Here is an 18,604-nt window from a genome sequence, read left to right as displayed (position 1 = left end):
TTTCTTCAGAATGATACTTAGGATCCTGCTCAGGGAATACTGAGCTCTTTGACTTTTAACTTTTCGATGGCATCAAGCATCTGGTATAGTCCCTTGCCCTTATTTTGAGGATGCCAATTGGCTTGCAAATCAAGGGCCATCTAAGTGGGCTCTCCATAAAGATATAGGTATGAATTTGTGATGCAGAGAAGAAAAGGTCTCATGACACAAGGGCCTTGCCTCAACCACAGAGCCCCGACTTCAGAGTTGAAAAAGAACCTAGGCAGGATTCAATCTCCCCTTGGCAAAATTTCCAGCACTCACACACCACCTATGTTGTTATTTGCTTGATGCGTTTCTTTAAACCAACTACCTTTGTTATTACTTTAATTTGGTTCATATAAAAAATGAAGACACTACTACTGGAAACAGAAAATCAATATTTCTTACAAAAACATAGAAAGCAACCATAAGAATGATGATAAAAAAAATTAAATTACAGTTATTGTTATAACTTAGACCTGCTCTGCTCTCTCTCTCTCCAAGAGGGAGAGGAATGCGTGATACAGAAGTTTTAAAGAGAGACCAGCATCAAATCAGAGTTGTTTGTTGGCTTAACCAGAAAGACTAAAAGAATTAAAAGGGGAGAGATGCCCTTTTATTGGCCAGTGCTATTTAGTTCTGTATAACAGCCAATCCCCTCTATAATAGCACACCAAGGTAGCCAGCGCTCACTTAGTGACTTGCCCACCATTGCCAGTGACTCAGTGACAAACCTGGGCGGGAACTCAGCTTAGATGACCTACTGTCCATTCCCATCTCTTTTCACTATGCCCACCACCAGCAGGGTAGGTAAGTCCATCCACTCTGGATGTACTCACCTTCTCACCCTGACCCTCAGCAAGGCCTGAGGACCAAAGGACTACAAATCCCAACCATGTCCTCAGACTGGGTACAAACCCTCATCCTTACCCTCCTCACAGGTAAAGAGCAGTGGCCACCTGGAAGGACCTGGGAATTCATACAGTAATACTCTGCTCTGCTTGCTCCCTCCCCTTCTCACTAAATGCTCCTAGACTAAAGAGAACCCAGGGAGGGCAAAGTAGAAGGATATGGATGGGGAAAATCCCTGAGACAAAGAGGTGCAGAAATCATTTCTTCTCCCTAAAACCGTGGAGGCTGTTGTCTCCAGCTAGAATCTGCTCACGTTCAGGGTTCTTGATCTCTGTTAGGTAGAGTGGGCAAAAGCCTACGATCAACCAGTGACTTCAAGGTGCATCTGCTAAGAGTTGTGTGCTCCATGATAATGAGTCCAACACACAGCAGTCATCCATCTCAGAGACTGAGTGTTGAAACACGCTGGATCCTGCCCAAAGTCCCTCAATTTCCCATCACCACCCTAGGAGAAGGGACTAGACAGAAACCAAGATTTTCCTTTTTAAAACTGTTTCTTCTGGAACATGAGTCAGAAGCACCTCTGAGGACAGCAGACTTGATTTTCCTGGCACATAAGACCCCCTGCTCTCCAATGCACAGTTCAATCAGACACTCAACTCACACTGAGAGTTTCCTATGGGGACACCCACATCGCCCTCAGACTGAGGCCTCTGTTTCTGGAAAACAAAAAACAAAAAACTCCCACTCTGGAAAAGACTTCAGCTTTAGCTAGCACTTGAACTCCCCTCCACAACCCACATTGTCTCCTTGAGTTCTCTGTTGCGATTTTGTTTTGAGTCAGGATGTTCTGTGGTGCATTGTACAGCAGCCGGTCCCTGAGCACACACTGCTGAGAAGAGCCACCCCCACAACCATCGCTTGCACAGTATTTGCCTTGCCAATTATTAGTACAATGGGCCAATTCTCATCCTGTGTTGCTCTTGGGGAAAATATTCAGGCTAGGGAACTGGCCTAGTTTGGAAATGGAACAGCAGAAGCTGCCAATTAACATGAGTTCCTTTTTTGCATCCCCGAAAGGGGTAAGTCTCTAGGGAGAATTTATTAAAGGCATGAACCCAGTTGCTCAAGGAACTCCATAGATACCTCAGATTTCTTGGGGCTAGGATGAGTGTCAAAGGTCACTTTTCCCATTCTGGGTCCAATGCTTGAATCTCTTACGTGACCTTGTCAGCTTCTTCTCTAAATATGTTCACGTTTGAGGAACTCACCATGACCTATCTGCTTATTTGAAAGGTCTTCCTACCTGTAGTTTCCCAACTTTGGTCTTAGCAAAAGAATGAGTCTAGCCAACTCATCAGCCTCCATTTTCCAGAAAATAGTCAACCACTCCAGGAAATCATTCTTAGACCAAAAGATAAGTTTGGAAAAGCACAGGAAAAAGGCTATGATAGCAGAACGTCCAATGAATGGATAGAAGGGTAGCTGAACTTTTTTTGCATGACCCTGAAAGGGAAGGTTATAGAGTCAGCATGTAGAAGGCTTGCAAATGTCAGCATATTAGAAAACACATGGCATTTCACAGGAATGAAGAGAGGAACCAAAGCTTCATCCTCTGCTTTGTAGGAGTTCATACTCTTACCAGAGGGAAAAGAAGGATTGGAAGTATTTGGAGACATTGAACCTCAGTCATGTTCACCAGCCGTGGGTGATGAGCAGCACCAGTGGGAGGGACTGGGCTCCTATTCAAAGGCCTTGGCTTCTCCATAGAACTTTCTACTTCTGCTCTAAAGAAAACTCTAAGCCTCTCTGGCTCAGGCCTGGCTCAGTCCTCCTCTGGAAAACTTGAGCCTGCGGAGTCTTGGAAATCTTGAACATTCTTGGAAGAGATGTTGGCTGAGAAACACAGAGGGAATCTGGGACAATCCCCCAATATGTGGGAAGAGCAAGGAGAAATATGGAAAAAAAAATGTTGTTTTTTTTCCTTTCCACATGAGGGAGGTGGTGAATCAAAGACAACAGGTTAAGGAGAACAGATGAAGGGGGCCTCATCACCATAGCAACAAGCCCAATGATTCTGAAAGACGGGATTTTTCTCTTTCTTTTCACCTGTCACTCTCCTTAGTACTGCCACTCTCTTTCCCTGCTCCTGGCGAGAGACAAGTTGTAACTTTTTCACTCCCACCAACAAGCTGCCAGGCTTTTGAGGAGTGCAGCTGCTATAAGATGGAAAGAGAATAGGGTTCCCCAAAGGAACACTGGGAAGAGTCAAGTCCTGTCTCTTTCCTTTCCCTGGTCATAGCTAGGAAGCTTGCAACTTGCCTATGAAGTGTGAGCATCACTGTTTATATTCAAGACCACAAGGGATCAGAGCTCTAGTCCTCAAATAAAAAGGACTTTTTCTCCTGCCTCAGGATGGTCCATTGTTTTCCAACAGAGTGAGTCAAAGAGAGTCAGTAACAGAAGACCTTGGACTCCTTAGAAAGTTTTAAATTTGATACTATCAAAAATCTGATGGCCCTCATGAAGGAATCATAAAAACTTGTGTAAATGTAAACACCTCAACTGTGTAAACTCAGACTATACCAACACCAGCCCTTCACCCCACACCCTATTAAATGATGCCACGTCAGAGAGTTGGGTTCCATCTGCTATTGGTGGTAATGGGGCTTATGTTATCCCTGCAATACAGAAGTCTTCCGTACTGCCTGCTGCCATAGAATTGTGTTAGCATAAATAAGGATCAGTGACTGTGTGTCCTGTGAGGTCCAGAGTTCCCACACTCTCCAGCTGGCCTCTTTGTCTGGGTTGTGTCCTCCTGAATCCCCACCTCCCCCAACACAGATCACCATCTCCCTGGACCAGAGACCTTCTTCCAAAGTGAGCAATGCTCTCTACCTCCAGGCAGGATGAGTTGTTCAGTCATTGGACCCTTCTCTTTGCACAGTTATAGAGAACATGCCTCTTCCCCCCACTTCCATTTGAATATCTGACCCTACTTCCTTCTAGACATGCCGGAAGTATAAACTCCATCTTCTATAGTCAGGAAGACAGGTACCTTCTTAGGATCTTTGGAAGATAGTTACAACAACAAAAAAAAATGATGTTTACCACTCCCTTATCTTTAATGGCCAACCGTAACTTAGGTGAAATTGGGAAAGACTATTAGGAAGAAAATAGCTTTCATTACCAAAGGAGTACTTTTCACCTCAACTACTGAACCGCTGATCCATTTGTAAAGGTTCCATCCTTCTCGTCTACCACCTCCTCCATCCACTCCCTCTGCACAGCGCTCTTTGCTAAGATGTGAGCAGATGATGCATTAAGATGCCTCTCTCCCTGTGGCCCCCTCCAAATAGAAAAGTTTTATAGGAATTTCTCTTAACCACAAGTCTTCCAAGGACTGGGAAGAGTTACTCTCCATAGGAAGAATGACATACCTCCTCAACAACAAACAGGGAGACATTCTGAGTGCTCTGGAAATGATGTGAAATGGAAATTTACTTGTTCAGTCAACTCTTAAACCAGGCACCAAAATCAGTTTGCACATATCTCTTATCAGACCACTATCCTGGAGCGGAAGAATTTTTGCCCCTTTGAATAATTATTCCCACTGCTTCCAAAGCCAGACTATGCCTTGCCAAGTGTAACCTATATTCAAGAACCATCTGCTTTAGCGATACAGGAAGCCACCAAGGGGGTGTGCTTCAGATAATCCTACAGCTCTGCTGCTTCTGGGGTGGGAAGACATGCTGCGATTTGCCAGCTGCAGTCCCCAAACTCAGCCCTGCTGAATCCTGTACAATGCACCAAGTAGAACTACAGTAAAGGATGCAGACTTGGTAAAGACAAAATTCCTACCCACATGCCCAGATCCTAACAGGCAGATGTCAGAGGAGATCCCAGGGTCACACAGTCTACCCCTTGTGTGGCTCCTATAGCCCACCTGAAAAGGAACACACAGAGAGGTATAAAAGTCACACATCCTATTCAGTGCCACCAACTAGACAATGACAATGTGTATTTGTGCCAGTGAGCCATGCATTTCATTTTAATTTAATGAGACACTTGTTGTACATTAACAAACAGTATAAACAAAGGCGTTAGACGTCTGGAGATGGGGATCCTTCCAAAACTTAAAGATATTTTTTTGCCTGTATCAAGAATTTGAATAGCGACTCCCTCTGCCTGAGCCATTACTCTCCACCATGACCAACAGTTTTATTTGGTTGGTCCCACCTCTCAACACTTGGGAAAGTGTTGTCTCTTATTTGCCCACTTTTGAACCCCCTGTATATGACAGGACTCAGAGATGGTCTCTCTGACCAATGGACTTCCTCTGAGTTCTATCCCCTCCTATTGGATGACAGTACTGGGCCTCTGTCTTCTAGGAATTAAGCACCTTGCTGTGACTCTGTTCACCCAAAGCCAATGTCAGATCTTTCCCCATAGGCGACAGGGACTTTTAAATTCAGCCACCTAGGAGTGCCTACAGTGTTTTTTTAGCAAACACCTCCAGCAAAAAAAAAAAAAAAAAAAAATGGCACCAATTAAGCATAATTATTAGGATTTAATGGAACCATTTTCATTTAGCCTCAGTGTCTCTCTACTACTGCAACAGTCTCCCCTCCCCAGGTTTTTTCCCCTAAATTGGGACTGGGAACATCAAGTTAAAGTTATACATCACTGGGTCTTTATTATACTACAATAACTGTCTTATTAAATTGAAATAAAATGCACATCTAGGGGAAAGTTCATTTTAAGTACCAACTCTCAGAAAAAATGCATGGAGACATAAGCCATGAGCAATTCCAGTGTGTTGCTGAGCAACAAGGTATGGGTGTAGAGACCACACTGAAAAGGAAGGAAAGAATGGGGTAAGCTCAAGTGTTCAGATCTTGAAAGAAGATGCCCTGAATTTCTCGTGGCATCTCCCACCCTAGGAGAGGCACTGAGGAGAAGGGAAAATATAATCATAAATTTTACATCACCAGGAATGCTTGGGAAATTATTAAATATATATACACACACATTTTTCTCTTGGGGAATGTTTAACACTCAGGCAATAAGCTTTTTCCAACGATTACGAACGTTAAGAGGGTGCGGGGTTGAGTGTATGTGTGTAAATATGCTGTTGCTTGGATGGTCTTTGCCTCTTGACTCACTTATCTCTTCTCCCCTCCCCCTCCTCCCCTCCTCCTCTCCTTAGGACAAGACAAGCGCTCTGAGCCTTAGCAATGTGGCAGGCGTGTTCTACATCCTGATCGGAGGACTTGGACTAGCCATGCTGGTTGCCTTAATCGAGTTCTGCTACAAATCCCGTAGTGAATCCAAGCGGATGAAGGTGGCATCGTCTTCCCAGGCCTTTTTCCTAACCTGTTCTGTGATACAGCTGGTTTTCCTGAGAGTGTCCTTGCTAGAAAGGGTGGGGAGTAGTGGTAGTTGAAGTCAGCCTAAGCTAAGGGAAGAGAGTTGTCAGGAGGAGGTGACAGGACAGAGGCAATCGCGAGAAAGAAAGGAAGATGGGGTATGTCAGGGAAACACAGGGCTCAGGATAGCAACTGCATGCTACAGAGATGGTTCCATGAGGTTCAAGGTCAGATAGAGGTCTGAGTGGGCAGTCGGCAGAGTGAGAGATAAGAGTGATCGCTGCAAAAGCTGCAGAGAACAGAAAGGTCGTTCCCCAGATAGGGGAAATTATGTCTACCCTCTGCTCTGTGCTGCTCTTGCCATGCTTGGTAAACGGGGTCTCAGCCTCCACATTGTGAGATAGATACTGGCCAGGAGGATCCTGAACAGAGAAAGGTAAGCAAATTAGTTAGATGATCCCTAACCGCATCAAATACAGCTTCAGGCAACTGGAGAAGGGAAGAAGTGTGGAGGATTTGAAAGCTCTTGATATAAACATGAAAACTCTCCAGGTGGGAAAGAAACCAGGCTAGTTCTATGGCGATCCAAAATAAACAATAAAAGTAATGAGTATAAGTGATTGAACACAGACGTTAATACATTGTACAGAATCTACCTTTCTAAAAAAAAGTTACTCAAAAGTGAGAAGGACAATCCAAAAAAGGAACAAGCTTCCTATCATTGAAGGTATACAGTAGAGGGTGAAGAATTCTGGGTAAGGACATTGATTTGAACATTCAAAGGGGGTTTGGATTAAATGACCTTCATAGCCCCTCATATTTCATCATTTAGCCTCAGTAAGAAAATATTTATGGTAGTTAATCAATCATATGACCCATTCCGTGAGCAAAGAGTCCTGAGGAACAGAGGACTAAAGTGTAATCTGAGATCTTCAGCACCTTTGAACTTCAACAAAGAAGGAATACAGAAACATTGCTCCACCACAAGGCAACCTATGGTGTAGCTAGGAAGTTCTGTAGGAATTCAAAGGAAGGAGAAATTGGATAAGGTTTCTGGAGAGAGGAGAAATTAAGGAGAAATTCAGACAGAGAAGGCAAGAGAAGTACAGTCACTCAGGACCACATTGGAGCGGTAGTATGTTGGCCTAGGTTGTTACCTCGACAACATGATCCAAGATCCAAGGTAGGATTTGCTTTCCTGAATGTGTCTAAGAAGTTCACTTTCCCAAGTTTAGTACACACTAATGGATCACCTGTGTGATAGCCTCCTGTTCATCCTGTCTCTGCATGAGGACATCTGTCCTTTCCAGGGATACCCTTGGAGAAGACATTTCTGGAAATTCCCATTTATAAATTCTGTATTCAGCGGGTGGGGGTAGAGAAAGAGGACCTTCTGTCCTGGCAATCAGACCTTCTGTCCTGGCATGGTGATGTTGCCTTAGCACATCTCAGCACACCTCCTGCCCGCCTTGCAGGCAATCAGCTATGCTCACAACCTGCATGCCCCAGCCACCCAGTGTGTGTTTCTCATGTGCCTTTATGCAGGCTGATCCTCCAACCTGTCCCATAGGGCCCACTTAAAAGGGTAACTTCCTGGATATGTAATAACAAGGATCAATCAAGGGATAGAAGCATGATTGTTTGTGGCCCAAGGACCTAAGCACACCTCGGTCCTGCCTTTGACCAGCTCACCCTTTCCCAGGTGCTCTCAGAAAAGGAAACCACAGCAAAATCATTGACTTCCGACCCTAAGTCCAGCATTAACCTCTAAGGAGCTAGGCTAAACACAGCAAAACCCAAACAAAGCCTTCTTTGCCGATTCCATCCAAAATACAAGCCTAAAGGCTCTATTTTGCAAAGGCTGCTCCAATGGCAAAGAAGAAGACAGGTTAAGAGTTAGGTGAGCTACAACATTTACCATCCCCAAAACCTTCCCCATGGACCAGAACTGAACCAGAAACCCAGAGCTGGCCCAACACAAACCAATAGGAGTCCCTTCTCATTGACCCCTGGGACACTGTGCAATGTGGTGATCTGGAGAGCAAGCTCAGGAGGCTGAGTGTTGGGCATCAATCCATCTGCTTCATTTCTTAACTGTGGCATCTTGCTCAAGTTTTAGTAACTCTCCGATCCTCAGGTTTTTTTATAAAATGAAGACAGTGGTAGTATACACCTCATAGAATTATGAGAATTATGAGAAATAATGGAGTCAAAGGGCTTGGCAAAATGCCTAAGCCAGAGTAAGCCCTCAATAAATAACAATAATAACAATGATTACTAGCATTTATGATAATCATCATTATTAGTGGGCAATAACATCGTCTTTAAAACTTTCCTTTTATTGCCCCTAATTTCATGTGCTAGGTGCTTTGAGCTATAGAGACTATGAGTTCCTTAAGTTCAGAGGGTCTGTCTGATTCTTTTTGTACATTCCACCCACTTAGAGTAAGTATTGGTAAAAATTAATGTGGAATTGTATCCAGAGGAGAAAAACCTCTTGAAGGAAGAGCAAAGTATGGGAGCAAGCCACTCTTAGGTTAAATAAATGCTACCACCTAAGTTACCCAGCCCAGGAAGCACAAAAACACCATCCAAGGTCATTTTGGCCCCATCTGTTTGTGCTCACAAAATATGATGTCACTCACCCTTCCTTTTACAACCAAGATGTTCAATCTCAGGAACTCTTGGAAACATTAATTCAACATTTTTCCATCATAGTCTCTTTAATTAATTCCATGGGTCGGCATGGCTTCTGCACAACTCACTGGAGCTCTGAATGGGATTTTCTGTCTTCCACCTGCAGAAGAGATGCTGTCTTTATTCATCAACCCAACCCTTAATTTTTGAAGCTCCAACCACTCTTCACTGCAGCCATAGCACCAGCCACAAAGACAAATAAGACGCATGACCACCCTTAGATATCTCTGATCTAGCTGTCAAGGTGAACCATGGTCCATATCCCTTGCTGAGCATTCTTGAGACTCACTCCTCTTTTGAAGTGTTGAGAAGCCAAACATGCACATGTCACCAGCGCTCCTTTCACAAAGACGTCCCGAGCACTGCTATACATTAAACAATGCTCCACACGGAGGATACGTTCAGGAACACATCAAGCACAGCCTCTCTTCTCAGGAAGCTGGGAGGTTGGTGAGGAAGACAGAAAGTAAACAAACATTTACCTGTTCGATGAGTATTACTGAGAAATACGCTCCGTGTTGTCAAGTACAGAGCTGAGCTCTAGACTGACAGGAGAATGGGAACAGGAAAGGCAGCATAGCTTCCCTGAGAAAGCAATGCTTAACAGACCTGAAGCATGAGAGGAAGGAACCAGGAGAAGAGAGCTTCTAGCAGAGGATGACTAGGGTCCGAGACCCAAGCACTAAAACTATTGCCCAGAAATGTAAAGAAGGCCAGAGAGATTGGCACCCAGAAAGACTGAAGGAATGGGTGGCATGGGAAAGATGGGGACTCAAGAGGGAGACTTCAGGCAGACCAAATATTTAGAATAATTTGATTTGTCCTAGAGTAGCCAAAAATAAACAACTTCACACACATTCTGTTTTGAGTGAAGTCTCAGATCCCCTGCCCTTCTCCTCCGCCAGGAAAAATGGACTGGCCTCTTCATCGTCAGCTGATGTATATCCAGAATAATCAGATTCCTTCCTATTCACCACCTTGCTCCCAAAGGAAAATGATCCCCAGCCTCTCCCACCCCCCAGGAGAGCTGCTGACCTTTCAAAATTATATGTGGCTGTGCTAACATGGGAAGTGTTTAAGCAACAGCAATTGAAGGCTTACACATTTTCCTTGAATTAATGAGCAGCTGAGAGACTAGATAACAGAGGGGGAGCATCCTCTGCTGCAGGTGGTCACTCTAGTTCTTTGCATATGTGCCTGGGTGAGGTCATTACTGAGGTTTGAGTCTTTATTAGGATATTCTCTGACATGCTGAGGCTGGGAAGATTTTTCTTAACAATACAAATGAATGAGAGGCTATGATTGCTGCTAGAGAAATATGTCTCTGAAAAGCCAACTTGGGGGCTTTGAAGTTGGATTTCTCACTCACCTTTTTCTCCCTAAGTGTCCGTTTTGAAGCAACATAAGGATGAGCTTTAAGAATGGCTGGTGTATCGAAGAGGGAGAACAAAGGATATCATTTCTCAAGGTCAAGGGCAGGAATTACTTCAGCTAATGGGAGCTTAGCTATAAGGAATAGGAAGAACCACATTTAGAAGATCATCTACTTTTTCACCGGGTCAGATAACTGTTACTTCAACAAGTTGGTCGTATGCATAAGTCAGTGAATGGGAGAAACCAGATCAGTTCAACCTTGCTTGCATTTTAGAATCAGCCAGGAGCTTTCAAAACTCCAGATGGGCAGACTGCACACCATACCTATTAAGTGGTCATCTCTTGGGGTGGGATTCAAGCATCAGGGTTTTCCCCACCAAATACCCTAGAGACTCCAATGTGCTATGAAGTTTGAGAACTAGTGTTCTACTTGATTTTCAGCATTGCTTTCCATTTCCATTCACTCTTTTCATCTCTTCTCCTGAGATTCCAGTATACTCATTTACTAGAAGAGAAGCCAGTAAGATGGTGGGTCCCATCTGTAACAGGGATACAAAGTCACTGACCTCTGAGAAATGCTCATCTTCCCAATGCCATTAATCTTGTCCTTTAAGATAAATTCATGAAGTTCTACCAACTTCTAATTAAATATTATGGGAATGTGTGAGCATTGTGAAGACAAAATCAAAGGTCATCTGAGGGAATTTTCAACCTTTTTTTTAATTAAAGGAATGTGGCAGAGAAAAATTATGAAGAATAAACATTCCAAGCTAAGCTATAGAAAGTTCCATGTTTTCTACCCATATACCCTCCCCCAAAAAAGTTAGTTTTTTTCAACATTTTTTTTTTGGTGAGAATAAGGAACTATTAATTCTTCATGTTTTCAGTTCACATTTCCCTGTGTAGCATCACAGTGGTGTTTATCTGGCCTTTGACTTAGAAGAATGCGATGCAAATGACACTTCCTCTGCCATGGAGGACTGCCAAAGGAGAATGTAAATAAATCAAGTCCCAGGGTTTGAGGAGGAGACAGAACCAGTGTGGGTGGAGTATCACATGGGGTAAATCTGTCTGAATCATGAATTTAAAAAAGAAAGAACATTTTAAAACATTGTTAGAATTTTCAGTAATAACAGAATGGCAGGGGGAAAAAATAGGTCAAAATTGCCTGTTATATCTCTTTCTGACCCCAGAAGATTGACTGATTTTTCTGGAATCATGGCAAGGGAGAAAGCCATAGACATTTTTAAAAGGATCCTAGGTTGTTGACTTTTCTTAGACGAATTCAAGAATATTTCCTATTAAACATCTAACTTCATGGTAGTCCCTCTAACAGGTAGCTGGGATCCAGACGATAAGGTCTTTGGCCTGCTCTGGTGAGGTTTGTCTTCTTGTCTTAAAAAAAGACAAATCTTACCTGCCTGAAGCAGAATCATTACAAAAGAATGTAGAGCATGTGACCATAACATCAGAGGGGCCAAGCCCTGCAGTCGGAAGGCTTATGAGGCAGACAGGAACAAAATAAGCCTTGAAGAGTGGGTGGGGTTGGTCTTAGAGAAAGAAACCTCTCAACCCAGAGACAGCTCTTCTCCTTTATTTTAATTTCTACCAAGAAATCAAACCCCACTTTATACATTCTATGATTGTCTCTTAATGGGAAGTTAGTGGTAGACATAAAGAAAGTTTTGACTTTCATGCCATCGTTTCTTTCTTCAAAGGAATTCCAAAGGAAATCTTTGATCTAATAGGCTATGATTCTAGACTTAGTTTGTGGGCTTGAACAGCCCACTTAACACATCTGAATCTGGGGAGATCCTTTCAGTCCTTTCCAAATCTAGAATTCCAAAATGCTACAAATCACAAGGTTAGTAGCACTGGTCTGATGTGTCAATCTAGACATTCAGGTGACACATGTGAATGGGAAGGAGCTGAGCACAGATAATGATCTTGGAAATGCACTCTCATTTTCTTCAGCACACACCCCTTTCCAGTTACATTTTTCATGCTGTCTTATTCAAACAAATCCTACATTCCCTTCGCACATACTGCTAGAAATAGGATGGTATTATTTTTTTTTTCTGTAAAAAAAAAATCAGGTAGTTTTTCATTTGAACCCAACAATGATACATCCTCAGTTTCTTTTAACATTTCAAACCATTTTTTATGTGGTAGCACCATTATCGAAAAAAAAAAAAGAAAAGTCTGTAATATGCCTAGGTAATCATATTTTATAGACATGGAGATTTAAAGGTCTGAAAAAGTAGTAAAGAGATGTGCATAAGGTCATACAACTGATAGATGAATTTTTGTCAGAACCAGACCTAGAATCCAGATTTCTTAAACATCATTCCCGGGAGATTTTCCAGTTGGTTGTGATGCTGTATTTACCATCATGGATAATACCGTGGAAATACTCCACCTTTAAGAATCACAGAATGTAAGAACCAGAAAGGAACTTAGAGCTCGCCTGGTCTAACCCACTTCATTAAACATTAAACCCAATGCACAAGGAGGGGGAAGAGGACTGCCCGGAGCCAGCCACACACCAGGTGTGTGAGTTGATGGGAAGCTTAGCGTTATGAACAGGAGAGCAGCTGGATGGGGAGGAGAGCTGGGATTCTATTTTAGGTCCAGATTGACTCATTCCCCTTACCAACCATTGCCAAGGACCTGGGGAAGAACCCCCGGTCCTCCTGAAAAGGGTTTCTGTTTGATCCCACAGCAATCCATCAACGAAGCCATACGGACATCGACCCTCCCCCGAAACAGTGGGGCAGGAGCCAGCGGCAGTGGCAGCGGAGAGAATGGCCGGGTGGTCAGCCACGACTTCCCCAAGTCCATGCAATCCATTCCCTGCATGAGCCACAGTTCAGGGATGCCCTTGGGAGCCACAGGATTATAACAGGAGCAGACGAAAACCCCTTGGGGAGCAGGCTCAGGCTCCCCTGGCCCCATCCCAAACCCTTCAGTGCCAAAAAAAAAAAAAAAATGACAACAAAATGAAACACCACCGCCAACCAACCACCGCAACCACGAGGAGGACGATTCGACCGATTTTCCTGAAGAATTCACAACCCATTTTGCTGACCCTTTTCCTTTTTCGATCTTCTTTCAGCCCTTTATGTTTGCTCAGTGAGGATGACAAATAACACTGTACTGCAATAAGGGACGAGTAAACCTGTCTAACGAAGCCTATGTCTCTGAAAATGGAATTACTGGAATACTAATGAAGAAACCAGACTGTTTTTCTTTTAATTCTGTTGTTAATGTGTCTTAGTGTGTGCCATTTTTTTCTTATTAATTAATCCATGGTCTGCAGGTTCTGTTAGGCCCCTTCCTTCTTCTTTCTTCTCATTCCCAACTCCCTTCTTCTCCCTCTTCAGTTTCCAGATTGGAGATTCAAGATTTGTTCCACCTTACAAGCAAGAAAAGGAATAAAGCAAACTTCAAACGAATTCCCCATGGGGGGCTCTCCGCAGTACCCTCCACTCCTTGGCCCTGAGCCTTGGATGAAGACTGACCTTGGAGAAGTGGGCTGCCTTCCCCAGAGACCTAAGCACTGACCTAGTCAAGATCACATGTGAAAAGCAATTCAGAAGGAGGGTGGTGGAGAGGGCAAGGGCAGATGTGCAGATGGAGGAGGACTCGTAAAATGACTTCTGCTCAGGAAAAGGTTTCTTTAATGTGCAAGAGTCATTCGGAAGGCCATAGATAGTAATGGTATCTTTCTTCAGAGAGTCACCTTCAGCCCTGAGTTGTTCTTCTGCCATGCTCAGGCTCAAAAGCTAATGGGAAATCGGCTTCCCGAACCAAGTCAAGCCTTGGGAAGAGCTAACAGCCAGGGAGATATCACCCATGATTCTCACTTTTCCTTTGCTTGACATCTCAGCAGGAACCCCCTTGTGGAGTAGACTCTCTTTCTCTGCAGAGCCTCTGATGGGAGGGTTGATGCTATGCAAGCTAAGTGCAAAAGACAGGTGGTGGAAGAGTTTGGGAAGAGGAAGCCTCTTCAAAGCCTGCATGCAATGGAGCTTTCCAGAGTGTCCTGTTCTTGGTTTGGGAGATCAACTATGAAGTTTAGGGCCGTGCTGATGCAGAGATTTTCTTTTTTAATGTTAATAGAGTTGTTTTAGTGTCTGGCCAAATAATGTTCTGTCATCTTTAGAAAGAAATATGCCCAGGGCTGAATTATTTTAAAGGGAATAGGGAGATGGATTAAGTTGATAATAATATCAGGGGACCTTAAGATCCCAGAGACCAATTTCTAATCCCAAAAGGCTGATCTTCTCCCTAGCTAGGACAGAAGGAAGACATTCTATTCCAATGACCAGAATCAATACACCCATGATTGCAACTACAAAGCTGGAGCAAAGCAAGACTGGAGAAGTGACAAGTTTCTTGGAGAGAAGCCCAGGCTGCCTAAAATTTTGGTTGCAAGTGGGAGTCACTGGCACATAGCTTTCTTGGAGACGCCAAATATCAGTCTTGGAGCAATTGGCTTCCGGGTCTCCAGCAGCCACACTCCTGGGTGCATGATTCAGTGTGTGTCATTTATGGCTTATTCTCTTGTCCCCTACTTCCATCCAATCTTCTCTGATAGGGGTTACATTAATAATTGACAAGCCTAAAGATTTTGGAACCTACCAATGCGGTGTGATGGGCTTCATCTGTATGTTCTCTCAATGGACACCCACCATCTCTATGTCTCTCCTATTCTTCTTTCATCAGCCATAGCAAATAACTATTCCAAAACCAATGCTTCATCCCTTCAACTCCAGTGTTATTCAGTTTCTCACTTGTTAATGTGGGCATGGTACATGAAGCAGCACACTCAAGGTGGCTTATCACTTCTCATTGCCAGCTACGGTCCCCCCAGAGACCCTCCCCAACACAGACTTTCTCAGCCCTTAGCCTACCACTGTAGAACCTGATGTGACCCACCATTAGGGAGTCTGCATTTTGGAAGAATTGGAAATAGCCCTCTACCATCAACATGCTTCAAAGACTTTTTGCCTTTGGCCTGGCAAGATACTCTCCAGCCATTGAGCCTACCAGTTATGTGATCTAATAGGAAGAAACTGTCTGTGCTAAAAATGAGAGTCTATGCCATGTGGGGGGGTGGGGGGTCCAAGATCCAGCAGAAGATGCTTTTCATCAATGGATGGGTTATGGGAAAACAAGCAAGAAAAAAAGTTAACTTGTATTATGTATTTTTACTATACTTTTCTTAAAAATAGAGCAACGGGAAAACTCTGAAAGAGACTGACATTTTTCTCAACAGGAACCCATACTTAACAGTTCTGGCTTTCATTAAATTTTGCTCTTTGGTACTTGGGCCTTTTATTTAACATCTATATTTGTTTTAACTCTCTTGGCAGATGTGTGAAAGGATTCTTGCTTGATCAAACACTAAACATTTTTTGGTTCCTATTTTTCTTTCAGATAGCCAAGTATTTTTTTTTCTTTTGGTATTTGCATAAAATGAAAATATCACCGAGAATTAAATCACTGTGGATCCATTATCTACTTTCCATTTTTGTCCATTCCATTTTTGTACCATTTCTGAAGCCATGGATCTAGAGATTGCTATTTTCTTATTGCTGAGCCTCAGACTAGTCGGTTTTTAATAATGACCACTGTGCCCAACTCACAAACAGCTCTCAGGTCATTTCAGCTGGCCTAGAACATTGCAAGTTATTCATCCAAATAGAATTTTTTTTTTAAATGACAAAGAGTGATATTTGGCATTCAGGGACTTCAGCTCCAATCTCATCGAACGCTGAGTTTGACTTGCAGTCCTCACGGTACTCTAGGGAAGTGGATGGTTCACAGAGATTGTCTCCCAGACATTCCAAAACTGTAGTCCAAGCATAGTTGTGATGTGTACACAAAGTCACAGCAACAACCAAATCGAAACCAGGCTTCCCACTAGATATCCTTGATCCTTCGACCCCCATGACCCTTGTTCTTGCTTTAAAGCTTTTCTCTCCCTCAAGTAATGTGGGCTTCCTGTAAAGGATTCGGCTCTGTTGACCCTTAGATCTTGATGATAAAGAGAAGCATCAATTTTTTTCTTTTCCAAGGAATTGTGCATATTATCAAGGATCAAAGGTCTCACATAAAGCAAGAAAGCTTTAATGGTAGCAACCACTGTAGCAAAAAAGGGATGGGAGAAGGAAGAAAAGCTAGAAGGCCCAGGTGACGCTCTCATTGCTCACACCCGCCTGCCGTCACCTGATCACACCTCGGGTGCCCCTGGATGAAGAGGCACTGAACACCAGCTGACAGGCAGAGAAACATGATCTCTGATGCTTTACTATCAAATAGTTTAGATAATGGCCATAACGGCTGTAGTAACACAGGCTGACCCGTACTGAGCACAATGTTGAGCATACTTCATACTTTGTGTATTGTGGCAGTGGCTCTCAGAATAGGGCCTTACAGACGAGGGCTCTGAGGCACAAAGAAATCATGTAACTTGCTCTCAGTTGGGGTGACAAAGCCAGAATTTGACTCATATCTGCCTGAATCCCAAACTTTTACATCCCTAACTATTCATCTCACTGTTAACCAGGTCACAATGAGTGACAACCAGGAAAATACTAGGTAAGCAGTTGTTTACCAGCCTGTTATGCCGGAGTAATCGGAAATGGGATGTGTGAAGCTTCCACCTACTCTTCCTTTGGGAAAGCCTTTGGGAGAAATCGCTGACCCAGACAGGATTATGAAAAAGGGGAAGGGGAAAAGAATCCCACTTTCAGCCTCTTTAAAATAGACCTAGGCTGGAGAGTAGCAAGCAGACTAGAAGGAGACTAAAAACCAGGTCCCTGATTACTCCTGGAGAAGGTTCTCGGGGGCCATCCATTGTGGGGAAAGGGGAGCTATCTTCTTCTGCGTGGCAAGTCCAGGATCAATTTTGTGAGGTACAGGATAATGCATTTGGCAGGATCCAACTAATGATCAAAGTTACACCACAGTAGAATTAGGTTATCCCTAGAGACAGGACAAGTCCTTGTCAAGGAGATGCTGCAGGTGTGACAGCTAAAATACATATCTTCTGATGTCCCTTCCATCCCAAATCCCTAGAAGTCACAAGACTTTCATGTCTCCTGTGTGCCACACAGAGGAAAGTAGGGGTTAAAGAAGTCAAGATCAGCCAATGCTTTTTCTTGAATCCTTTATATTCCCATTCTTCTGGTTATCTGGTAATACCCTGGTTAGGCACTCAAATGGGATCAGCAAAGCTCTGTAAAAGTTGGCATGGAATAACTTTCACTGAAGTTATATTTTTTAAAAGTCATCCTATCTTAAATAAAAGACAAGATAACAAATGCATTAATTGCCAAATTCTGACGTGCACTCTAAGAAAAAATTTCTATGGGGTCCATTTATATCCCACTTTACAGATAAGAAACTGGAGTTCCTGAGGGAGCTCCTGCCCCAGGTTCACACCACGGGTAGAGAAACAAAAGTGGAAAGGTCCTTCGTCCCTGGCTTGTCCTCCCTGCTCTGCCTTTCAAGCTTGGATAAGAAAACAAACTGAACTACCCCAAGTATCAATTACTCATCAAAGACATGTAACATCCTGTCTGAACATAGACAGTGCTTTTCAACCCAAACCACATAGTAGAATCTCTTATGGAAATTTTTAAGTCACCGATGTCCAGGATACATCTCCAGATTTAGTTGGTCTGAGATGAAGCATAGACATCATTATTATTATTATTACTATTACTATTATTTCAGGCTGTTGTATTTTGAACTCTCAGGTGATTGTAATGTGCAGTCAGAAGAGAAAGTACAATTGGACCTGAATTATCAAAGAAAGCATTTATTAAAACTTTGAAAATTACAAAGCACTATATTAGGGATATTGATCCATAGCCAGACTAAGACCTAAACTCAGGTTTCCCGGTGTCCACTTTGTTTGGTGTGCTCTTTTCCTTCTGCTCTGTGCACACTCTTTATCCTGAGACTGTCTGTGGAGCAAGGGGACTGTACTTCTTGTGAAAGCCAGGAATAAAGACTAAAAGATGGACAATATTGGACCTCTGAACAGTATCTCATGATTTTTTTGTCCTGAATCCCCAGTGAGTAAGAGCTTTGGCTACACAATATATTCCAGAGTATCCAATGTATCCAATATCCATGGTCCTGAGCCGGGGGTGTAGATCAGTGATAGAGCATTTGCCAAGGAATTGCAAGGCCTTGAGTTTGAGTTCCAGAAAAGTGTGTGCGCGCGCGCACGCGCGCACACACACACACACACACACACACACACCATCTCCATG

The 18,604-nt window shown here is 43.3% G+C and overlaps 1 protein-coding gene across 4 annotated transcripts in view; it reads left to right on the top strand.

Annotated features, from left to right (window-relative positions):
- Positions 1–13,238, top strand: part of Gria1 (glutamate ionotropic receptor AMPA type subunit 1) — a 298,993-nt gene extending 285,755 nt beyond the window's left edge. For all 4 annotated transcript variants that reach the window (XM_027938610.2, XM_027938605.2, XM_027938604.2 and 1 more), the window contains 2 exons: positions 6,083–6,217; positions 13,015–13,238. In XM_027938610.2, the coding sequence (XP_027794411.1) occupies positions 6,083–6,217; positions 13,015–13,215 (336 nt within the window). In that variant the 3' untranslated portion in view covers positions 13,216–13,238. The remainder of the gene's footprint in view (positions 1–6,082; positions 6,218–13,014) is intronic.
- Positions 13,239–18,604: the final 5,366 nt, after the last annotated feature.

This window comes from Marmota flaviventris, chromosome 5 (genome assembly GCF_047511675.1).
Source record: "Marmota flaviventris isolate mMarFla1 chromosome 5, mMarFla1.hap1, whole genome shotgun sequence".
NCBI classification, from domain to species: Eukaryota; Metazoa; Chordata; class Mammalia; order Rodentia; family Sciuridae; genus Marmota; species Marmota flaviventris.
This window is presented reverse-complemented; position numbering and strand designations above follow the sequence as displayed.